The 16,819-nt window shown below is 40.1% G+C and overlaps 1 protein-coding gene across 1 annotated transcript; it reads right to left on the reverse strand.

Annotated features, from left to right (window-relative positions):
- Positions 1-1,801: 1,801 nt before the first annotated feature.
- LOC133518814 (nucleoporin Nup188) lies at positions 1,802-16,690 on the reverse strand. The gene is made up of 16 exons (XM_061852532.1): positions 16,411-16,690; positions 16,121-16,334; positions 15,435-16,042; positions 15,020-15,143; positions 14,357-14,470; positions 13,125-13,424; positions 12,111-12,619; positions 10,937-11,117; positions 10,303-10,555; positions 9,720-10,012; positions 8,748-9,041; positions 5,510-6,910; positions 4,658-4,776; positions 4,049-4,262; positions 2,922-3,125; positions 1,802-2,456 (listed from the first exon to the last, which is right to left on the reverse strand). Exons 1-16 carry the CDS (start codon positions 16,428-16,430, stop codon positions 1,872-1,874), a joined length of 5,433 nt encoding a protein of 1,810 aa, XP_061708516.1. The 5' UTR covers positions 16,431-16,690; the 3' UTR covers positions 1,802-1,871.
- Between the last annotated feature and the right edge of the window lie 129 nt (positions 16,691-16,819).

The following is a 16,819-nucleotide window of genomic DNA, read 5'->3' on the forward strand; positions in this document are numbered from 1 at the left end:
TTGTGTAATAATGTCCTATAATATTTATTTATTTATTATTTTAACATGGAACCGGTGAATCTGTTTAGTAACGCCGCAAATGACCACAAGCGTAACGAGAGATTAAAAATGTGGAATCTTAAGCGTTGCAAGGGTTTCAAGGCACGAGAGGTAAACAAACTTTTCTGCCCTGGTGAAACACAAACGAGACGTTTTCACCAACCAACGAGAGGTATATACAAGCTGTAAAACATTACAAATCTAAATTAATGCTTTTAATAATTGAGTATTAAAAACCGTCACTTAAAAATCCATTCAACCGGTAAACATGAGGAGACACAAAATTTGCACTCTACAGGACTGATATACACACTATTTTTAAAGAATAAAGACAGCCTTTCCAACTTGTAAATTCCGAGCTGTACTAACTTTTTAATTCAGACTAGGTATTCACTATTTAAGAGTACCTTTTATCGCAAAGTATTTTGTATTTTAAAAAAGCATTTTGAAAATACCTATTTTGTATTTAGTATTTTAAATACAAATTTGAAAACTATTTTGTATTTTGCATTTGAAATAGTATATCAAGGAAGTATTTGTATTTTGTATTTAAATACTTTTTATAAACTATTTTTCACATCTCTGGTGAAATCTTAAGCGTTCCGAGGGTTCCAAGGCACGAGAGTTATACAAACTTTGCTACCGATAGAAACAACACTTCACCGCATATCACGAGAAAAATACTAAGTAACTTTAAGACATTACAAATCAAATCCAAATGAACGCTATTAAATATTTATGATTTAAAACCATCACTGAAAAGTCAATTCTACCGGCAAACTTTGCCACTCTTGTGGGTAAAATGCATCTTTCTCATCAGTTTTTGCAAAATGTTTCATTGCTTTCGAAAAAAAACGAGCACCTATAGAACAAACCTACTCACAGAACCTGCTTATCATTTCAGATTTTATAAAAGTAGGAAAATAAAGTCCTGAAAGTTAGAAGACGGGTTCGCTAATAGTTTACTAGAAACAAGATACCTTTTTGTGAGAGTCAGAATGGCCTATTATAATTGAATATGAAGGTACAAAAATTTGGCTTTTATAGAATTTATCAATAACCACGGGAACATAGCGTAATAAAGTACACCCGCCATTCTGACTGTCAGGATGGCGGGTTACCTGTTTTTTGGTGATAACTTTAAGTACCGTGAGGTACAATTTTTTTTAAAGGAGGTACTAAATAGTACAAATTAGGTACAAAAATATGGTATGGTTTTCATTTAATTTTATTTAGGTACACCCGCCATTCTGACTCTCACACCTTTTTTGGGTCCCATACAAAAAAAAACACTTTTTCTGCTTAAAATACGCCTTAATTTGAAAAAAAAGTATACTATATACTACATTTATTGTTCCTTACCCAATTCTCCATCCAATAGCATTAAAAAATGATTTAAATGTCCTCTTTTCGGTCGATTCAGCCCACAGTGCGGCCCTAAAACTAACTCTTGACGAGGACAATTTTTTTTTATTCATCTCATAGTAAAGTGGTTGTTTTCAAGGATTCACTGTAGATTATATGTTAGGTTGGATTAGATAATATCTCCTTTCGCCACAGGGTACTGACTACTAGTTTTGTTAGTAACAGTAGAATAAATAAAACTATAATCATCCCTCCATTTTGGTTCTAATACTAGCACACAGTATTATTCTTTCTGCCTATGCATCTCACTGAAAAAAGACTCTTGCCAAACGATTATTAAGATACTGTTTAATAGACGAAAATCTCGTTGCTAATACATAAAAAAAACACACAACACTGATACTCAAAAAATGAGTTGTTTAATTGATAAAAATACAATAAAAGAAAACTTAACACTATCATTCGCATTACAATTCATTCTGGCAAATGTAAAGGAAAACAACTGACATAAAATGGAAATAATCCTCATCATTATTGATTTGTACGTCTGTGAGATTAGAGTATACCGGTTCGTTTGCTTCCAAAGAAGCTTCTAGGCTTTCGTCGCTCGTGGTTGTTTCCGCCCAGGACACTCGTTTCGAGCTTCTAGAAACATCTTTTTTCTTGTCCGGGGCAGGAGTGGAGTGTGATACGGGGGAAGGTTCTTTAGTAGGTGTCTGAGCGCATTTGTCTAGATAATGTTTTCGTAAAATATATTCACGCATAGAATCTTGAGATGCGCGCTTGGGGGGTGGCGGAGGGGGGAGGGATTCTTCATCCATGGTCGGATTTCTTTCTCGTTGGACTTCTTGGATTCTCTTGAACTCCTCCTCGTTGGCGAGTAGCGGCCATGCGCCGAGGTGGTTGCGCACGAGGTGCGAACGAGCGTGGGCGCCGCAAAGGATACGTTTGCGCACAAAGTCGTGGAACAGTGCGAGTTCGGAGGCGAGCTCGCGGCGGACATGCTGCTTGTGGCGGGACGGCACGTTTGGGTCGCGGACTACTAGGAGCGCCTGTGAAACATATTAGATATTACACTTTAGGTTAATAAAATGGCGTGCGGTTTTGCCTGTCTACGGCATAGTAATTATATATTTGTCATATTCTCAAGTCTAGAAATTCAATGTCACATCAACAAAGATAGACTAGTTTCAGAATAATTAGATTTGAAAAAAAAAAGTTTATTAAGTTGACGCCAAACTACATAGGTATTGCCTTTTGGAGATTGTACAACATGCCATTAAACAGCATTAAAAACCAACAATCCTGCAATGGAAGAAGAATACGGCCAATATGGGTATATCATATAACCTCTAGGCCTATCGTTGAGCAGCGGGCCTACGCTCGTCTGCGGAATGCTATTGCGAAACTAGCTGTGTGTGGTTGGCTCCACTTAGCTCTCCCGGACTGCACGAAGTACATGAGGCCTAGCTCTTCTGCGTAGTGGGCTTAAAAAAACGAATGTATTTGATAGGTACCTGTGAGGCGGCGAGGGTGGCGGTAGCTTCCAACGCGCCGGCGACCAGCCTGTCGTTGAGCAGCGGGCCTACACTAGTTTGCGACGAGATGCTAGTCAATGACTCGCTGCGGTTGGCTCGGCGCGGCTCGCCCGGGCTGCAGGAGCAGGCGCGCCGCCGCCCGCGTGGGGAGCGCGCGCCGCTTGACTCTTCAGCGTGATAAGCCTGAGAACAAAATGTGGTTTGTTGGATACTGTTTAGTAGACAACCTTTAGCGTGAAAATTAATAATGAGAGCGGCTAGTCCTAAATCCCCGCGCAGCTAGAATATGTAGTTCCTGTTGTTCCTGCGGCCAAGAACGTAACGTTACTTTTGAATTATGAAACGTACAAGACAAATAAATAAAAGTATCTCTAAATAATTGACCCGTTATGTTAAAATCATTGTGAGTAAATGAAAGTACTCGATATAGTCTGGCAAACCATTTTGTCACTTGAAAAAGGAGCGAAAATAAAATTAGTATGGGAACTCAACCCTTCGAGCTTACATTTTTCAAATACGGCGCCATTTTCTACCAACAAAATTTGTTTGCCGGAATAGATTTAGTTTATCGTGCATTAATAGATATCTTAAGTCTAAAATAGTACCGAAATACTTTAATAATAAATAATCTAAGGGCTGAAAAGGATTTGTTTGCTTCACGTCCACTGTCTAGTAGCATCTGGTCACAGTAAATACTTGCATGGTTCAGTGACCTCGTCAGCATGCACACACCCACAAGCAGCTTATCGAAGGTGAGCTGCGGGCACGGCTCGTATGAGATTTTGAGCGCGCTGAAGTGGAGCTCCACTAGTGGCTGTCAGCGCTCCACGTCCACGGACGCGGCCAGTAGAGCAAGTAGTGATGGGCTGAACTAGTATATACACTCACATGGTTGAGCGACCTCGTCAGCATGCACACGGCCGCGAGCAGCGCTCTACGTCCACGGGAGCCGCCAGTAGAGCAAGTAGCGATGGGCTGAACTAGTATATACACTCACATGGTTGAGCGACCTCGTCAGCATGCACACGGCCGCGAGCAGCGCTCTACGTCCACGGGAGCCGCCAGTAGAGCAAGTAGCGATGGGCTGAACTAGTATATACACTCACATGGTTGAGCGACCTCGTCAGCATGCACACGGCCGCGAGCAGCGTGCCGAAGGTGAGCTGCGGGCACGGCTCGTACGAGATCTTGGGCGCGCCGAAGTGGAGCTCCACTAGCGGCTGCCAGCGCTCTACGTCCACGGGAGCCGCCAGTAGAGCAAGTAGCGATGGGCTGAACGAGTGCAGGCATAGGGTCGCCATGTGAAGGATCTCCAGGATTCTGTTGAAAAATAGTATGTTCCTAAAATTTTAGCACTTAGACGTGGCCAAGGATGGTTATCTTCAAGTAGAAGACAGAAGACAGCTAAGTTTACGTTTAGGACTGTAGGTATCTGTAGGACTGTAGGTAGGTGTAGGTATCACTTTCACACCGTAGTCAGCGATAACATCTTTTCGCCAACTTGATAGTAAGGTGGGTAGCTTATAGAGACTTAGCAGAACCTTCAATGTTCCTTCAGTTGGCGTCTCAAGAGAAAAGACAAGAAATGGAAGAAAGTAGCAGCTGTGTCTGACAGCGACCAATATAAGAATGCAACGCAATGTGCACAGAATCTGAATTATTTTTATGACAGCATAAGGGATAGGGCTGTCTTCGCCATATTTCGCTTCTGTTACCTGTGTAGGATAGTCGGCGACTGCTGGTTGTCGTCCAGCGGCGGCAGCGCCGGGTCAGAGGAGCGGCGGGAGCGGAGGATAAGTGTGACGCACTGGTACAGACACGCACTTATGCTCCTCTATATAAACAATATTCTCGTTAAATAGTACATTACGATACAAGTGCGAAAAATAGGAAATTCGAAACGAGTGGCGATAAATTAAAACACGACCGAATGTTTTAAATCGACACGAGTTGCGAACGACACGAGTTTGACGACCAGTTTGGCCTAGTGGCCCTGCCTACGAAGCCGATGGTTCCGGGTTCAAATCCTGGTAAGTGCATTTATTCGTGTGATGAGCATGGATATTTGTTCCTGAGTCATGGGTGTTTTCTATGTATTTAAGTATTTATAAATATTTATATATTATATATATCGTTGCCTAAGTACCCTCAACACAAACCTTATTGAGCTTACTGTGGGACTTAGTCAATTTGTGTAATAATGTTCTATAATATTTATTTATTTATCGTACAACGTTTTACAGTACATACGACCCTTTAAATGTTCGGCACAGTAACGTAATATGCAAATTTTCGCACTAGTGCGATAAAGTAGCACTATATGTACTGTAAAAGATATTGGCAGTTTTGATTTTAGACATTATTGCACAAAGTTACATTTCTCGGATTTTAGTGCTTTCAGAGAACTTCATGGTTTACTTTCATCCACAGTTAAATGAAAATTCGTCATTCTTATTGCAAAGACAGTGTAATAAAGTGGACCGGACCGTAAATTACTAGTAACATCATGAACAAATTCGGATTTATTTGGATAATATTAAGCAAATAAAAGCATTAAGAAAACTCACCATAATACACATCATGGAGTTGATATTCTCTATGCGCCACCGCGACTCGTATTTAACCAGTTGCACCACTAGGTTTAGCGTCGAAGCGCACAAATTCAGCGCGTCCAAGTTCACAAATTGACGGGGAAGCAACACGGCTTCTACTAAATGCTCCAAGTGTACACCCACAAAGGTTATAGCATCCCCGGCAAAGAACTGGCCATGCTTCATCACCATCATGGAAATAAAGTCCAAACTGTGTCCATATACACGCCACCACTCTTCTGGTTTCCATGACCCATTCTCAAACTTAGGAGGTAATAACTTCAGCCACAGGAATTGGTCCACATCACTCATTAGTAATTCGTTGGCGAAAGGTCCTCTCGCGTATGCTGTTAAGCATCGTAAAGCGGCCAGGCAAGTGTGGTAGTGCCTGCGATTGTGTAAGCAGTTTTGAAGGCAGCACAGCAGTTTGTTGATGAATCTTGTGGATTGGAACCATTGGGGAAGACCAACTGACATGTTGTCGTAGAGCTCTAAGCATTGCTCGAGCATAGCTAAAGAGAGTACAACGGGAGGAATTTCCTCACTCTTTTCTTTCTGTTTAGATGCCGAATCTTCTTTCATATCATCGAATAATTTTTCCAGTTCCAAGCTGTTAATGTTGGTGACGGATCTGATAACGCTTTGTGCTATGTCGCTGTTTCCTTTAATCTCATAATCTAAGGTACTAATAGCGACGGTTCCTATAGACAAAATCGCGCGAACTGCCCTTGGGTGAAGGCATTCATACACTATTGCTGTATTTGTGAGCAAGCTATCTATCTGCTTAGCGCTAGCCTTTCGGTTTTCAAAGCAATCTTCCTTCCAATTGGCAAGCATGATGACATACAGTTCTGCTAAAATAACAACGAGTCTTCCATCTTTGAGTTCGTCAAGTTCGTTTAAGAGTGCTGTCATGCACGGGGCAACCATTTTAGCTTTATGAGCAATATTTAAACTGAAAGGCAAGCATTTACAGAATATGGTCGTGAAATCTTTCCAAGACGTCAAGAGACCCAGCCAAACTGGTACCCTATCGACCATTTCCTCTCCATCAGTCCTACATTTGAACGAGAAAATGTAGTCAATCCACGTATCCAGGTAATTCTTGCTCGTATCGAAGAATTTTTCGAGCATGTCCTTGAAACCAGGTTCTAACTTTTCTCGCGAGACAAACAGCTCTATGCCGAGAACGTTGAATATTTGCGCGTAGGTGTTAAGTCCCGGTTGGATTTCATTGAACAGTGGGCTGGTCATGTGTTCCCAGAATTTTGGATTTTCGCGTAGTTTCTTTATTAGAATTTGCATGTTGTTTTTCCACAGAGCATGGAATAGGCCCATGATGCAAGATAGCAATGGGCTGTCGAGTAGTTTCGGATCCTGGAAAAGGTAACCAGAACAAGAGTGTTAAAAAAGGAAATTCAACGTAAGGAAAAATATGCTTTATACAGGTACCTACCTATATGGGTTATACCACAATGAAGAAAAGAGAATAATCGAGTAGCGAATAATAACAATTGATATTTTATTTTTTGTTAAGACAATACCTTGTTGGTTACTAAATTCTGTTACTGCAATAACCTTCATCTACATAAAATATACGAACGAAAGTTGAATAAACTATATATTAAAATGAAGTACACAAAATCAGGAATTACATATGACAATATCATTCAAAATGGCCTCCTCTGGCCTTGACACAGGCCCTCAAACGACGAGGCCAGTCATCAATAGCGGCACGCATGATTGTCATGTCTAATTCCGTCACTGTCTTAAGTATGGCCCGCTTGAGGGAGTCAAGATTTATGTGGGGTTTAGCACAGGCTTTCTCCTCAATAACTTGCCATATGGCATAATCCAGGGGGTTAAGGTCCGGGCTGGAGGACGGCCAATCTTCGTGGGCAATAAAGTCAATTTTGTTCCTTCGAAACCAGGCTTGAGTTGTTTTTGCCTTATGTGCAGGAGCTGAGTCCTGTTGAAAGACCCATGGCTGGTTTTGAAATAGGGTGTGGCTTAAGGGCTTCACAATTGGTTTGAGAACGGTTTCCTGGTAAACTTTGGCCCCAGTTTTCACACCTTTTTCACAGAAATGAACCTGTGTTAGCCCTGAGACACACCCACCACACCACCCAGCCAAATCATCACAAAAGAGGGATGATGGCCTCGTTGCATTCTCGGAACAAGCAATCGCCTTTTGACTGTTTTTTGCATATAATCTATCATTCTGGCGGTTACAACATTCTTCAATGGTAAAAAATTTTTCATCTGTAAATAGTATTTTTCGGTGGCCATTTTGTGCGTACCGCTTCAATACCACGCGACTTCTCTCTAGCCTTATGAGGCTGACTATGGTCTTTAATCGTCCATTAAGCAAATGACCTTTTTGTCTGCGGTAAGCCTGTAGTCCAAGGTCTTCATTGATAACTTTTTTTAGGGAGCTGCTCTTTACAGATATCTGTATTGCCAACAACTTTTGCTTTCGGACGGGGTTTCTTACAATTCTCGCCTTCACTGCCTTTATTAGAGCTGGGGTCCGAACGGTGCGTGGACTTCCAGACCTCTTACGGTCATCGAAGCTCTGGGTACTATTGTATCTATTAATTGTGCGATAAACAAATTGTTTGTTGATTTTTAGGTTTTCAAGCAACTTCAAAATCATGTTTGGCGGGTGCCCACATTTGTGCAACGCAATTACTGCGATACGATTTTCTTTTAGGCCCCAATTCATTATAGATACGACGAGATAAGCGTTATGTGTTGTATATAATTATAGCTCACAAATCCACCACATTGTCATTTTTTATTTTTTCGGTTAAAACAAATTAACGGAAATAAAGAGGTTGCAAATCGAGTAACAGAACTTAGCAACCAACTAGGTAGTTCAAGCACATTCTATTTTCTAGCCTTCTAAGACCCAGCCATATAAGAAAAATGTCCAAAAATGAAATTTAAATGTATAGTGTAGTAAATAGAGTTTTTTTATTTGTTGGAGAATTGAAGTAGAAGAATTTTTCTTTTTAGAGAATTGAACGAAATGAAACAAATGCAACTATATTCCGATTGAAAATAATTTAAATTTCAACGAACTGAATGAGTACCTTATGTAGGAACTTGGACCTCATACTCATAATCTTCATTTTATTGCATATTATATTACGGGTCTTACGAGGCTTGGGCACAGGTGAAGTTTATTTACTTGAGGCAAAACATTACTCACAGCTTTAACAGTCCCAAGATAATCCGCCATATAACTCAAAACGCCCTCCACACTATCATCCTCTTTAACCTGAACACTTTTCTCATCCTTTCCACTCTTATCAGTCTTCTCATGGCTAATATTGAAGAAGGCCTCAGTCAAACCCGGCTGGTTGCCGATGCAGGTGGTCACGAACTCTAGGATGGCGATCTTGAGTTCGGTGGTTTCGTGCTTGTCGCTGAGGCGGTCGAGGAACATGACGCGGACCTGGTAGGCCGTCATTTCGAGAGCGGCGAAGAGGGACATTTGGAAACCCTGAAAATTTTAGGCGGAGTTAGTATGGCGTTAAAGTTATGTACATATGTACTCATATTTAATACTTATTGTAAATATATTGTTGCTTTGCCTGGAGGCGGCGCGGGCGTTGTCCTCGCCTGCGCGCGCCGCGTCGGCTGAGGCACGTCTACACTGGCCGTTTTGTGCATTAGGAAATTACCTCACGCGCATGCGCGCTCTGTGTGGACCCGCCTGTTGACGGTTTTCCGATGAATTGGTACGCTGCCGTGCGTCATTAGAATATTGGGAAAAAGGACTCCTAATCCTGGTTCAATATCTATTACAGTACATATGGGGCTACTTTATAGCACTAGTGCGAGAAGTAGCATATTATGTTACTGTGTCGAACATTTAAAGGGCCATATGTACTGTAAAACGTTGTACGATACATGTGCGAATAGGTAATTCGCAACTCGTGTCGATTTAAAACACTCCCTTCGGTCGTGTTTTAATTTATCGCCACTCGTTTCGAATTTTCTATTTTTCGCACTTGTATCGTAATGTACTATTATACATTTTCTACTATCAAAGACAAACAAAATTTGGAAAAAATATTTTTTGAACGTTTGTGACTGTTATTAATTCCAAACTATTTCACTATAGTAAAACTTTACTTTTATGATATATATAATTATGTCTACACTACACACTACTTACATTAGCAAACTTCTTCAACAACCGAAAAGCCAATACCGGCAGGCTCTTATTAAACGCATGGTTTATGTAACTGGCAACCTTAGGGACGACTCTCAGCGCGCCCTTTTGCGTATTCTGAGCAAACACTAAGTGCTCTAGGGGTGTTACTTCGTTCGTAGAAGTGACGGTTGATTTGAGGCGTAGCGCGAACATGATGATGGCGACGCAGCGTTGAACGGTGGTCACGTGTTGTGTGCAGTCGCCAGACGTCCAGTTGGTTTCACCGAGCATCATGCGCTCAAGTTGGCTGTTACCTGCCATAAAAATAGGTATCTATTTAATATTATTGGACAAAAAAATTACTACTTAAGTAATATTTTTAATAGTATGGAATAGGAGCTTTGCCTTTTAAGTGGAGTTGTAAAAGCTCAGTCACTTGCGCGCTATTTATTGTAACCCCTTCAAAAATATCACACACCACGTTGTCCAAAGACTGACAGCCCTCTATAATTAATTAAATTTCTTGCCATGCAATGGTCAAATGTACCTCTTGAAGAGTTTGAAGTACAGAAATACCTTATCTCATTTTATTGACAAATCTTACCAATAGAAACAATCTTCAGCAACTCCAACGCGTTCTCTGTGTACAACAAACTAAAGACACAGGTATCCTTGGCTACACTGCGATTGGTCTGTTGCAGCAACAGATTAAGGAACTTAGAACACAGATGTAAGAGTGCGCGGCGTTCCCGCGCGTTACTGTAACGCCACTCGGTAACGCTGGGGAATACTTCGCGGAGGATCAGCACGACGCCAGGGAGGATGATCTCGGAGGAGATGCGTTCGTCATCGCATACCTGAGAATGAATTACGATGCTATTTAAAAAAAAATTGTTGAAAATAATACAATGTTTTCCACATCGGTGTGGTATTGCTGTTTGTGAACTATAATTTCAGAATAGCAAATAACGGTCAAACACAGAAACACACACTATTTGTCTCAACAAGTAACAAACGTTTTTATCTTGGGAAAAATTCTGAGTCCATAAGCTGTCAGCATAGGAGTACCAGCAAAATTAAAGAGCTTTGGGCATTGGGATTCTTCTCTATCCTCGCCACGCTACTACTAATAAGATAGTCCTTACGGAACGTTGATGTCCCATATAAGGTTCACGTCTCTGCATACAAAATAAATGCAAGAACAACGATTAGCTTCTAAATAGTACACGGTGATATACCTCGTGGAATGTACACAGCATCTCGATGTAGGCCCTCAAGAAACTGTAAGAGCCACTGGGCTGCTCTAGAGTGACGAGGTAGGCGCCCGCGGCGGCCGAGTCCAGACTTTCACCGGCTGCATATTGAGCAGGGGACAATTGGCGGTTTATTATGCGTGGAAGAAGACCAGTGTTTATCAGCCTGAAAAAAAGTACGCGTGAATATGTAGGTCATTGCAAAGAACTTTTATTACGGGACCAACCCTGATATTCGAATAAATTTGGCTGTTTTGGTCGGTATTTATTGGTAATTACCGCTTTTTTTGCGATAGGTCCCATGGTAATAGGATATTCAGTATGATTTACATATTTACTTCCCCGAATATAGCTAACCATTGAAAAAACATTTTTCATCACACTTGCTCCAAAAAGATCTTATTTCATATAGCTGTGCTGAAGGACAAAGGCCTATTTTGTTCCCGCGGGAGTTATGGATTGTGAAAAAAAAAGCCATAACTCCCTAGGGAATTATAGCTTTTTTATTTTTTTATTACGTCACTTATTCATACAAACCAAGTAGCATAAATGAGTTTTACTTTTAAAATATTGGCGTTTATAATTTAATATTTTTGTTTATGTTTAAAATTATTTAATTTGATTAATTTAACAGCCGTTTAAAATATTTTTACATAATTTTCAATCGTGGCTGAATACCGAATAGGTCTGCACCTTCGATGCCTCACCTGCCAAGAAATTACAAAATGGCGGACGAATGTTTGATATGTCACCGTATTTAAGAATTATTTCGCTTAAAATTTAGTTTATTCTTCGCAAGTGTGATGAAAAACATTGTGTGTAACTCCGGGGGTAAGAATATTGCAAACTCGGGTCTTTAATTCCCTCCAGCCTCCGGCTGTCGCGAATTACCACCCTCGTATCCAAAATTTCACTTACCCCCCCTCGTTGCACAATGTACTATTGTATTTTAAAAGCGAAAACCTACTGAGACAAATGCTTTGTTGATTCGTCAAAGACTCAGAATAAGATATTTAATTACAATGAGGACGGCTTGTTTCAGGCCTCTGGGCGATTAGAGGTTTAAATTTTAAGAGCAATCTAATATTTAGCGAAAATAACTATAAAGCTAAACTGTTTTGGATAATCATAAATCATAAGTTAATAGGTACCTACTCACCGCATATGAATCTCCTTAGGGAACATGGGAATCAAGGCTGTACACATCTCCAAGCATTCAACTAACAGCGGCAATGGCGGCGTCTCAGCCTTCATAAACCTCACCAGTACATCAAAAACACCTTCACTCGGCTCTACCAACGCTTTTGGAATCTGCTTAAACTCGACCAAGGCCTTCAATACTTCTTTCAAAACTTTAGTGCCTTCGTAAACTCTTTGCAACGTCATACTAACATCATGTTGATGATGTCCTTTTCTGTCTAACGCTTGCTCAATAACTTTATTTAACACAGTCCAGTAGCTATAAGGAGTTCTGTAATGTATCATAGTGCCTTCTTTTCTCTCCATGATAGTGGCTTTGGATCCAGCTTCAATGCGATAGGTTGGGCCGCCTAGTGGGTAGTGGTCGCGGCTTATGATGGCCTCTTCAGAGTTTAGAGCCATTATGGGGACGGTGTTGGGGTTGTAGATTTCGGTGTAGACTGGTAGGCTTTTCAGTTCTGCTATGAGCTGTAATTTAAAAGGTAAATAAATAAATACATATAATATACTCACACCTTGATATGACCAGTGGAATCTACTGCTAGAGTGAAACGGGTTACAAAGAGAGAAGAAGTGATATGGTTGTCAATAAAAAAACAATTTGAATTGAATAAAAATCTCTTAGGTAAGATAATGGAAGTAGTATTAATGTGTAATGTGAACCAGTTCAAAAATAAATTAGACAAGCACATTATATCTACTACTCGTTCATGATAACTATCTTTATGAATATTGGATACAGGTCATATCAGTTGCCAAACTGCCTGCCTGCTTATTAAATAAATAATAAATATTAGTAGTGTTTTAGTATAAGGTTTAATCAAAAGTGCGTGAATAATAGGATATGCACGGTATATCATAGACACATAGCTGCCACTTTGTAGCATTGTCCAATAGTTGACATAGAACAGTCCCTTGATTATAGATCAACATTAAGAAATTGAATAAGTACAGTTTTTTCGAACATACTCACATTTCTTACACTATTTATCCCACCCTTAGCCAGTCCAGCTGCCAGCACGCTCAACGCACTAAAATTATGCGGGAAAAACTCCAACGCCGTATTCCATAGTGACACAACACCATTCCCCTCTTCCTTCTGTGTCAGCTTCCAAAACTCAGTGGATAGTTCTTCTGTCTCTAGCAATAGGGAGCAAAGTGGCATGATTGCTGGTTGGTTGCTGATAGTGCCGTCGCCATCGAAGCGGTCGCACAGTTCGTTGAGGAAGCGGAAGGTGTGGCGGCGGGCTAGCAAAGCGCATGGTGATCCATCCTGTTGCATAAAGGCAACCATTATGGTACTTAATACCTTAATAATTAAAGGGATTTAAAAATGTTCGAAGCACCGGTAATCGCGTGCGTTTGCCTCAGGCGCAAGCACGACTACACAAACCGAGTTGCTTCACGTTGCAATTTCGTCACTCTACTTGCTCGGCCTATAAACTATACATGCAATATGTAGATATTCAGTAGGGTCTATATAAAGTGATGTTCAAAATTACATTAGCAAGGCAGTTCATATATTTATTAAGTTAGGGACTCAAGGTGTTAATATGAAAAAGTCTTTATTTCATTATTAACTGGCCTCAAATAGGGTATTTGACTGTATTTAAGATTAATTATTAGCATACATCAGGGTTTTTGGTGCGGGAATGTGTTACTCTAGCCAAAAAACAGGTATAAACTATAAAAACCGATACTATTTTAATATTTCTAAGCGCATTTGAAACTTTCTGTCTATTAATGTAATTATTTTACAACAAAACATTCCCGCATCAAAAACCCCGATGTATGAAATAAAGCACCAGAATATTAATACAGAAACGAACAAAGAAGTTATTTTTAGTCACCATTTCTATAATTCGTATAGAACTATGAGGAGTAGCTAACTTGACCTTGACGTCATTTGCTAGTGTTTCATATAAATTCCATAGTAGCAAATCGTTTTCGAGAATTCGAAAAAAGAAACTAGGGACCGTGCGCATTGGAGGGTCTGTCATCTTGTGGTCTGAATCGGAACCATAAACAGGCACATTTACACGTCAAGTGTTTTCTTGTGCATAGTAGGTTCTGCCATCTTGTGGGCTACATCGGAACAAAAAACATCACATTTACGCCTCGCGCCAAAAATCTGACGGCTCCTTTGCTGCCTCCTATAGTTCATGCACGCTCCCTATTTTAACATTGACAGATCTGAATACTTACAGAAAACACAGGGCTGCTTAGCATTGCATGAAGAAACTCAAATAGCCGCATTTTGAGGGCAGTTGCACCAAAGTGGTGATATTGGCTTTCAAACAGTTTTGCATGTTTATTGCTCTGAAAAAAAAAACCAATACAGTACAATAAAATGTAGTAACTCATATTTCTGTGAAATTACATTTCTTGATCAAATGTCACATCTAAAACACTATTATGATTTTAATAGTTGATAAATGGTGGATAAACAAGTAAATAGGCGGGTCTACACAGAGCGAGCGAGCGAGCATACCTGCGAAGCAATTTTCTCACGCACAAACCGGCCAGTGTAGACGTGCCTCGGCTGAGGCGGCGCGCTCGGGCGAGGAAAACGCACGCGCCGCCTCGGCCGAGGTGTGTGGTCTGTGAGCTGTGTGGACTAGGCTAATTATGTATTTTAAACTTTATTACAACAAAGGTAAAAAATAGGGCCTTAGGTGCCTTCTTTAGGCTTTTCTCACTTAACCATAGGGCCAAACATGTGTTATAGTAAGTACTGATATAGCAAAGTATTCAACCATGATTATGAGCAAATTAAAATTACTCATTTTTAATGTAGGTATTGACCTTACTTATGATAGATAAATAGATAGATAGATAAATCATTTATTTTAAATTAACGTTATTTACCTGCAATAAGAGTAACATCCAGGCCATTAGCATAGGGCTGTGCTCTGGGCTGAGTTGCAGTTGTGTGAGTTCAGATTCTACTACTTCTTTTGTTTTGTCAATCCATGCGGGTAACTTGTCTTGGCTGAAAACATAACAAGTTAATTATTCCCTTGACTACCAGGAGTCTAAATTTGCTAGCCAAAAAATAGCGGGGTTCACACAGAGCGAGCATACGCGCGAGGAAATTTCCTCACACACACACCGGCCATGTAGACGTGCCTTGGCCGAGGCGGGGCACGCGTTTTCCTTGCCTGAGCGCACTGCTTCGGCCGAGGCATGCCTTGTGCGTATGCTTGCTCTGTTTGGACCTGCCTAATTAGATAATAAGAGTCAAAGCTATATTTAGATATTTCTATAATAATTTTCTCCCTACCTTTTGTCAACCTTGGCAAGCATCACCATGAAAATACAGGTCTCCAGATACATCAGTCTCATGCAGAGCTCCTTATGCTCCTGCTCCAACAACTCATTGTATCCCAAATTCTTTCCAAAATTATGTTTCTTATACAGTGAAAACAGTTTTATAAAATCTGCATCAGTGAATGACTTTTCATCAGCCAAAAGCATTATGTTCTGTAATAAGGCGACTTTTTCTCGCAGTTTGAATTCGGCCCATTCTTGTCTAATTGTGTCACTAGAAAATTCATTATGTATTCTTCTTGGAGGCGGAGCAGTATACAAAACCGTCTCAAACTGTTCTATTAAAGATTCCCTCAACTTATCCAATCCTATGTCATTGATAATTTTACTGAATTGCGTTTGATATTTGTGGCTATTATCATCTTTGTGTTGCAATATATACTGCACCAATTTGAGTAGGAAAAGTCTCTCGGCATAATAGAAGTTCCATATATTTGGCAGTAGAAAAGTGGGACGGGTGTCCACAAAGGCGACATTCTTTAGGGCGTTTGCTGTTGTGCCATAAGATATGTCACAGAGATAGTGCTTTAGTATTTCCCATATTTGAAAACAATCTACATCCTGAAAATAAATTATAATTATGTAAGTGTAAACTTTGATAAATCTATAGTATTAGCCCAGAATAAGAAATACACTAACCATATAATTCTGTAACGTATGCACGACATTTAGAAGTGAAGTTTGATCAGCATGTTTTGTTTGCAGCTGTGCATAACCTTCTTTCTTCCAAGGTTTGTAACTTGCTAAGCCCTCTCGTAATGCGTCGATTATCTCCTTTTTATTCAACACAGCTGTCAGTTCCTCACTCGATAAGCTATTTGATGTTGTCCATCTCCAAAGTTGCTTCCAGTAGCTGCAAAAAATTACATCTAGTTTCGGAAGGATTTTCAAGGAGCATGGAGCACTAAGCAGTCATTGAGATTACTTACCAAACTGTGGCGGCAGTCATGATGTGAATAATGATTCAAAACACCATACAACAATTATTAACTTAATCAGCACATAAAGATGAATTATTAACAAAATCTATTGAGTTATTTACCGCCACATATTTAGGTTAGCTTCAACAACATACCACAGATAATACTTGACATTTAAACATTCAAAATTTTAAACTGGCACAAAAACCGTTTGAGCCTAAGAAGTAACCATTCGTCCGAGGAAAGCGAGTACGATCCATTAAGAATAAGTGTATCATGAAGGTTTACATGAAGCTTATTATCTACATCCGTGGCAGCAATTCACACAATACTGCAATCACAACACTGATTTACATTATCATAACTTAAGTAGTTTATTTTTATATTGTCGAATTATATAGTTTTTAGCTTTGGCTGT

The sequence above is a fragment of the Cydia pomonella genome, chromosome 6, assembly GCF_033807575.1.
Source record: "Cydia pomonella isolate Wapato2018A chromosome 6, ilCydPomo1, whole genome shotgun sequence".
Lineage (NCBI taxonomy): Eukaryota > Metazoa > Arthropoda > Insecta > Lepidoptera > Tortricidae > Cydia > Cydia pomonella.

Excerpts from the sequence above, each read along its gene's own strand:
- LOC133518814 (XM_061852532.1), bottom strand. The coding sequence starts at position 16,430 with ATGACTGCCGCCACAGTTTG. Across the intron at positions 14,471-15,019 it reads GGATGTTACTCTTATTGCAG|AGCAATAAACATGCAAAACT; the intron begins GTAAATAACGTT and ends TTTTTTTTTCAG. Across the intron at positions 4,777-5,509 it reads ACTCCATGATGTGTATTATG|AGGAGCATAAGTGCGTGTCT; the intron begins GTGAGTTTTCTT and ends TTGTTTATATAG.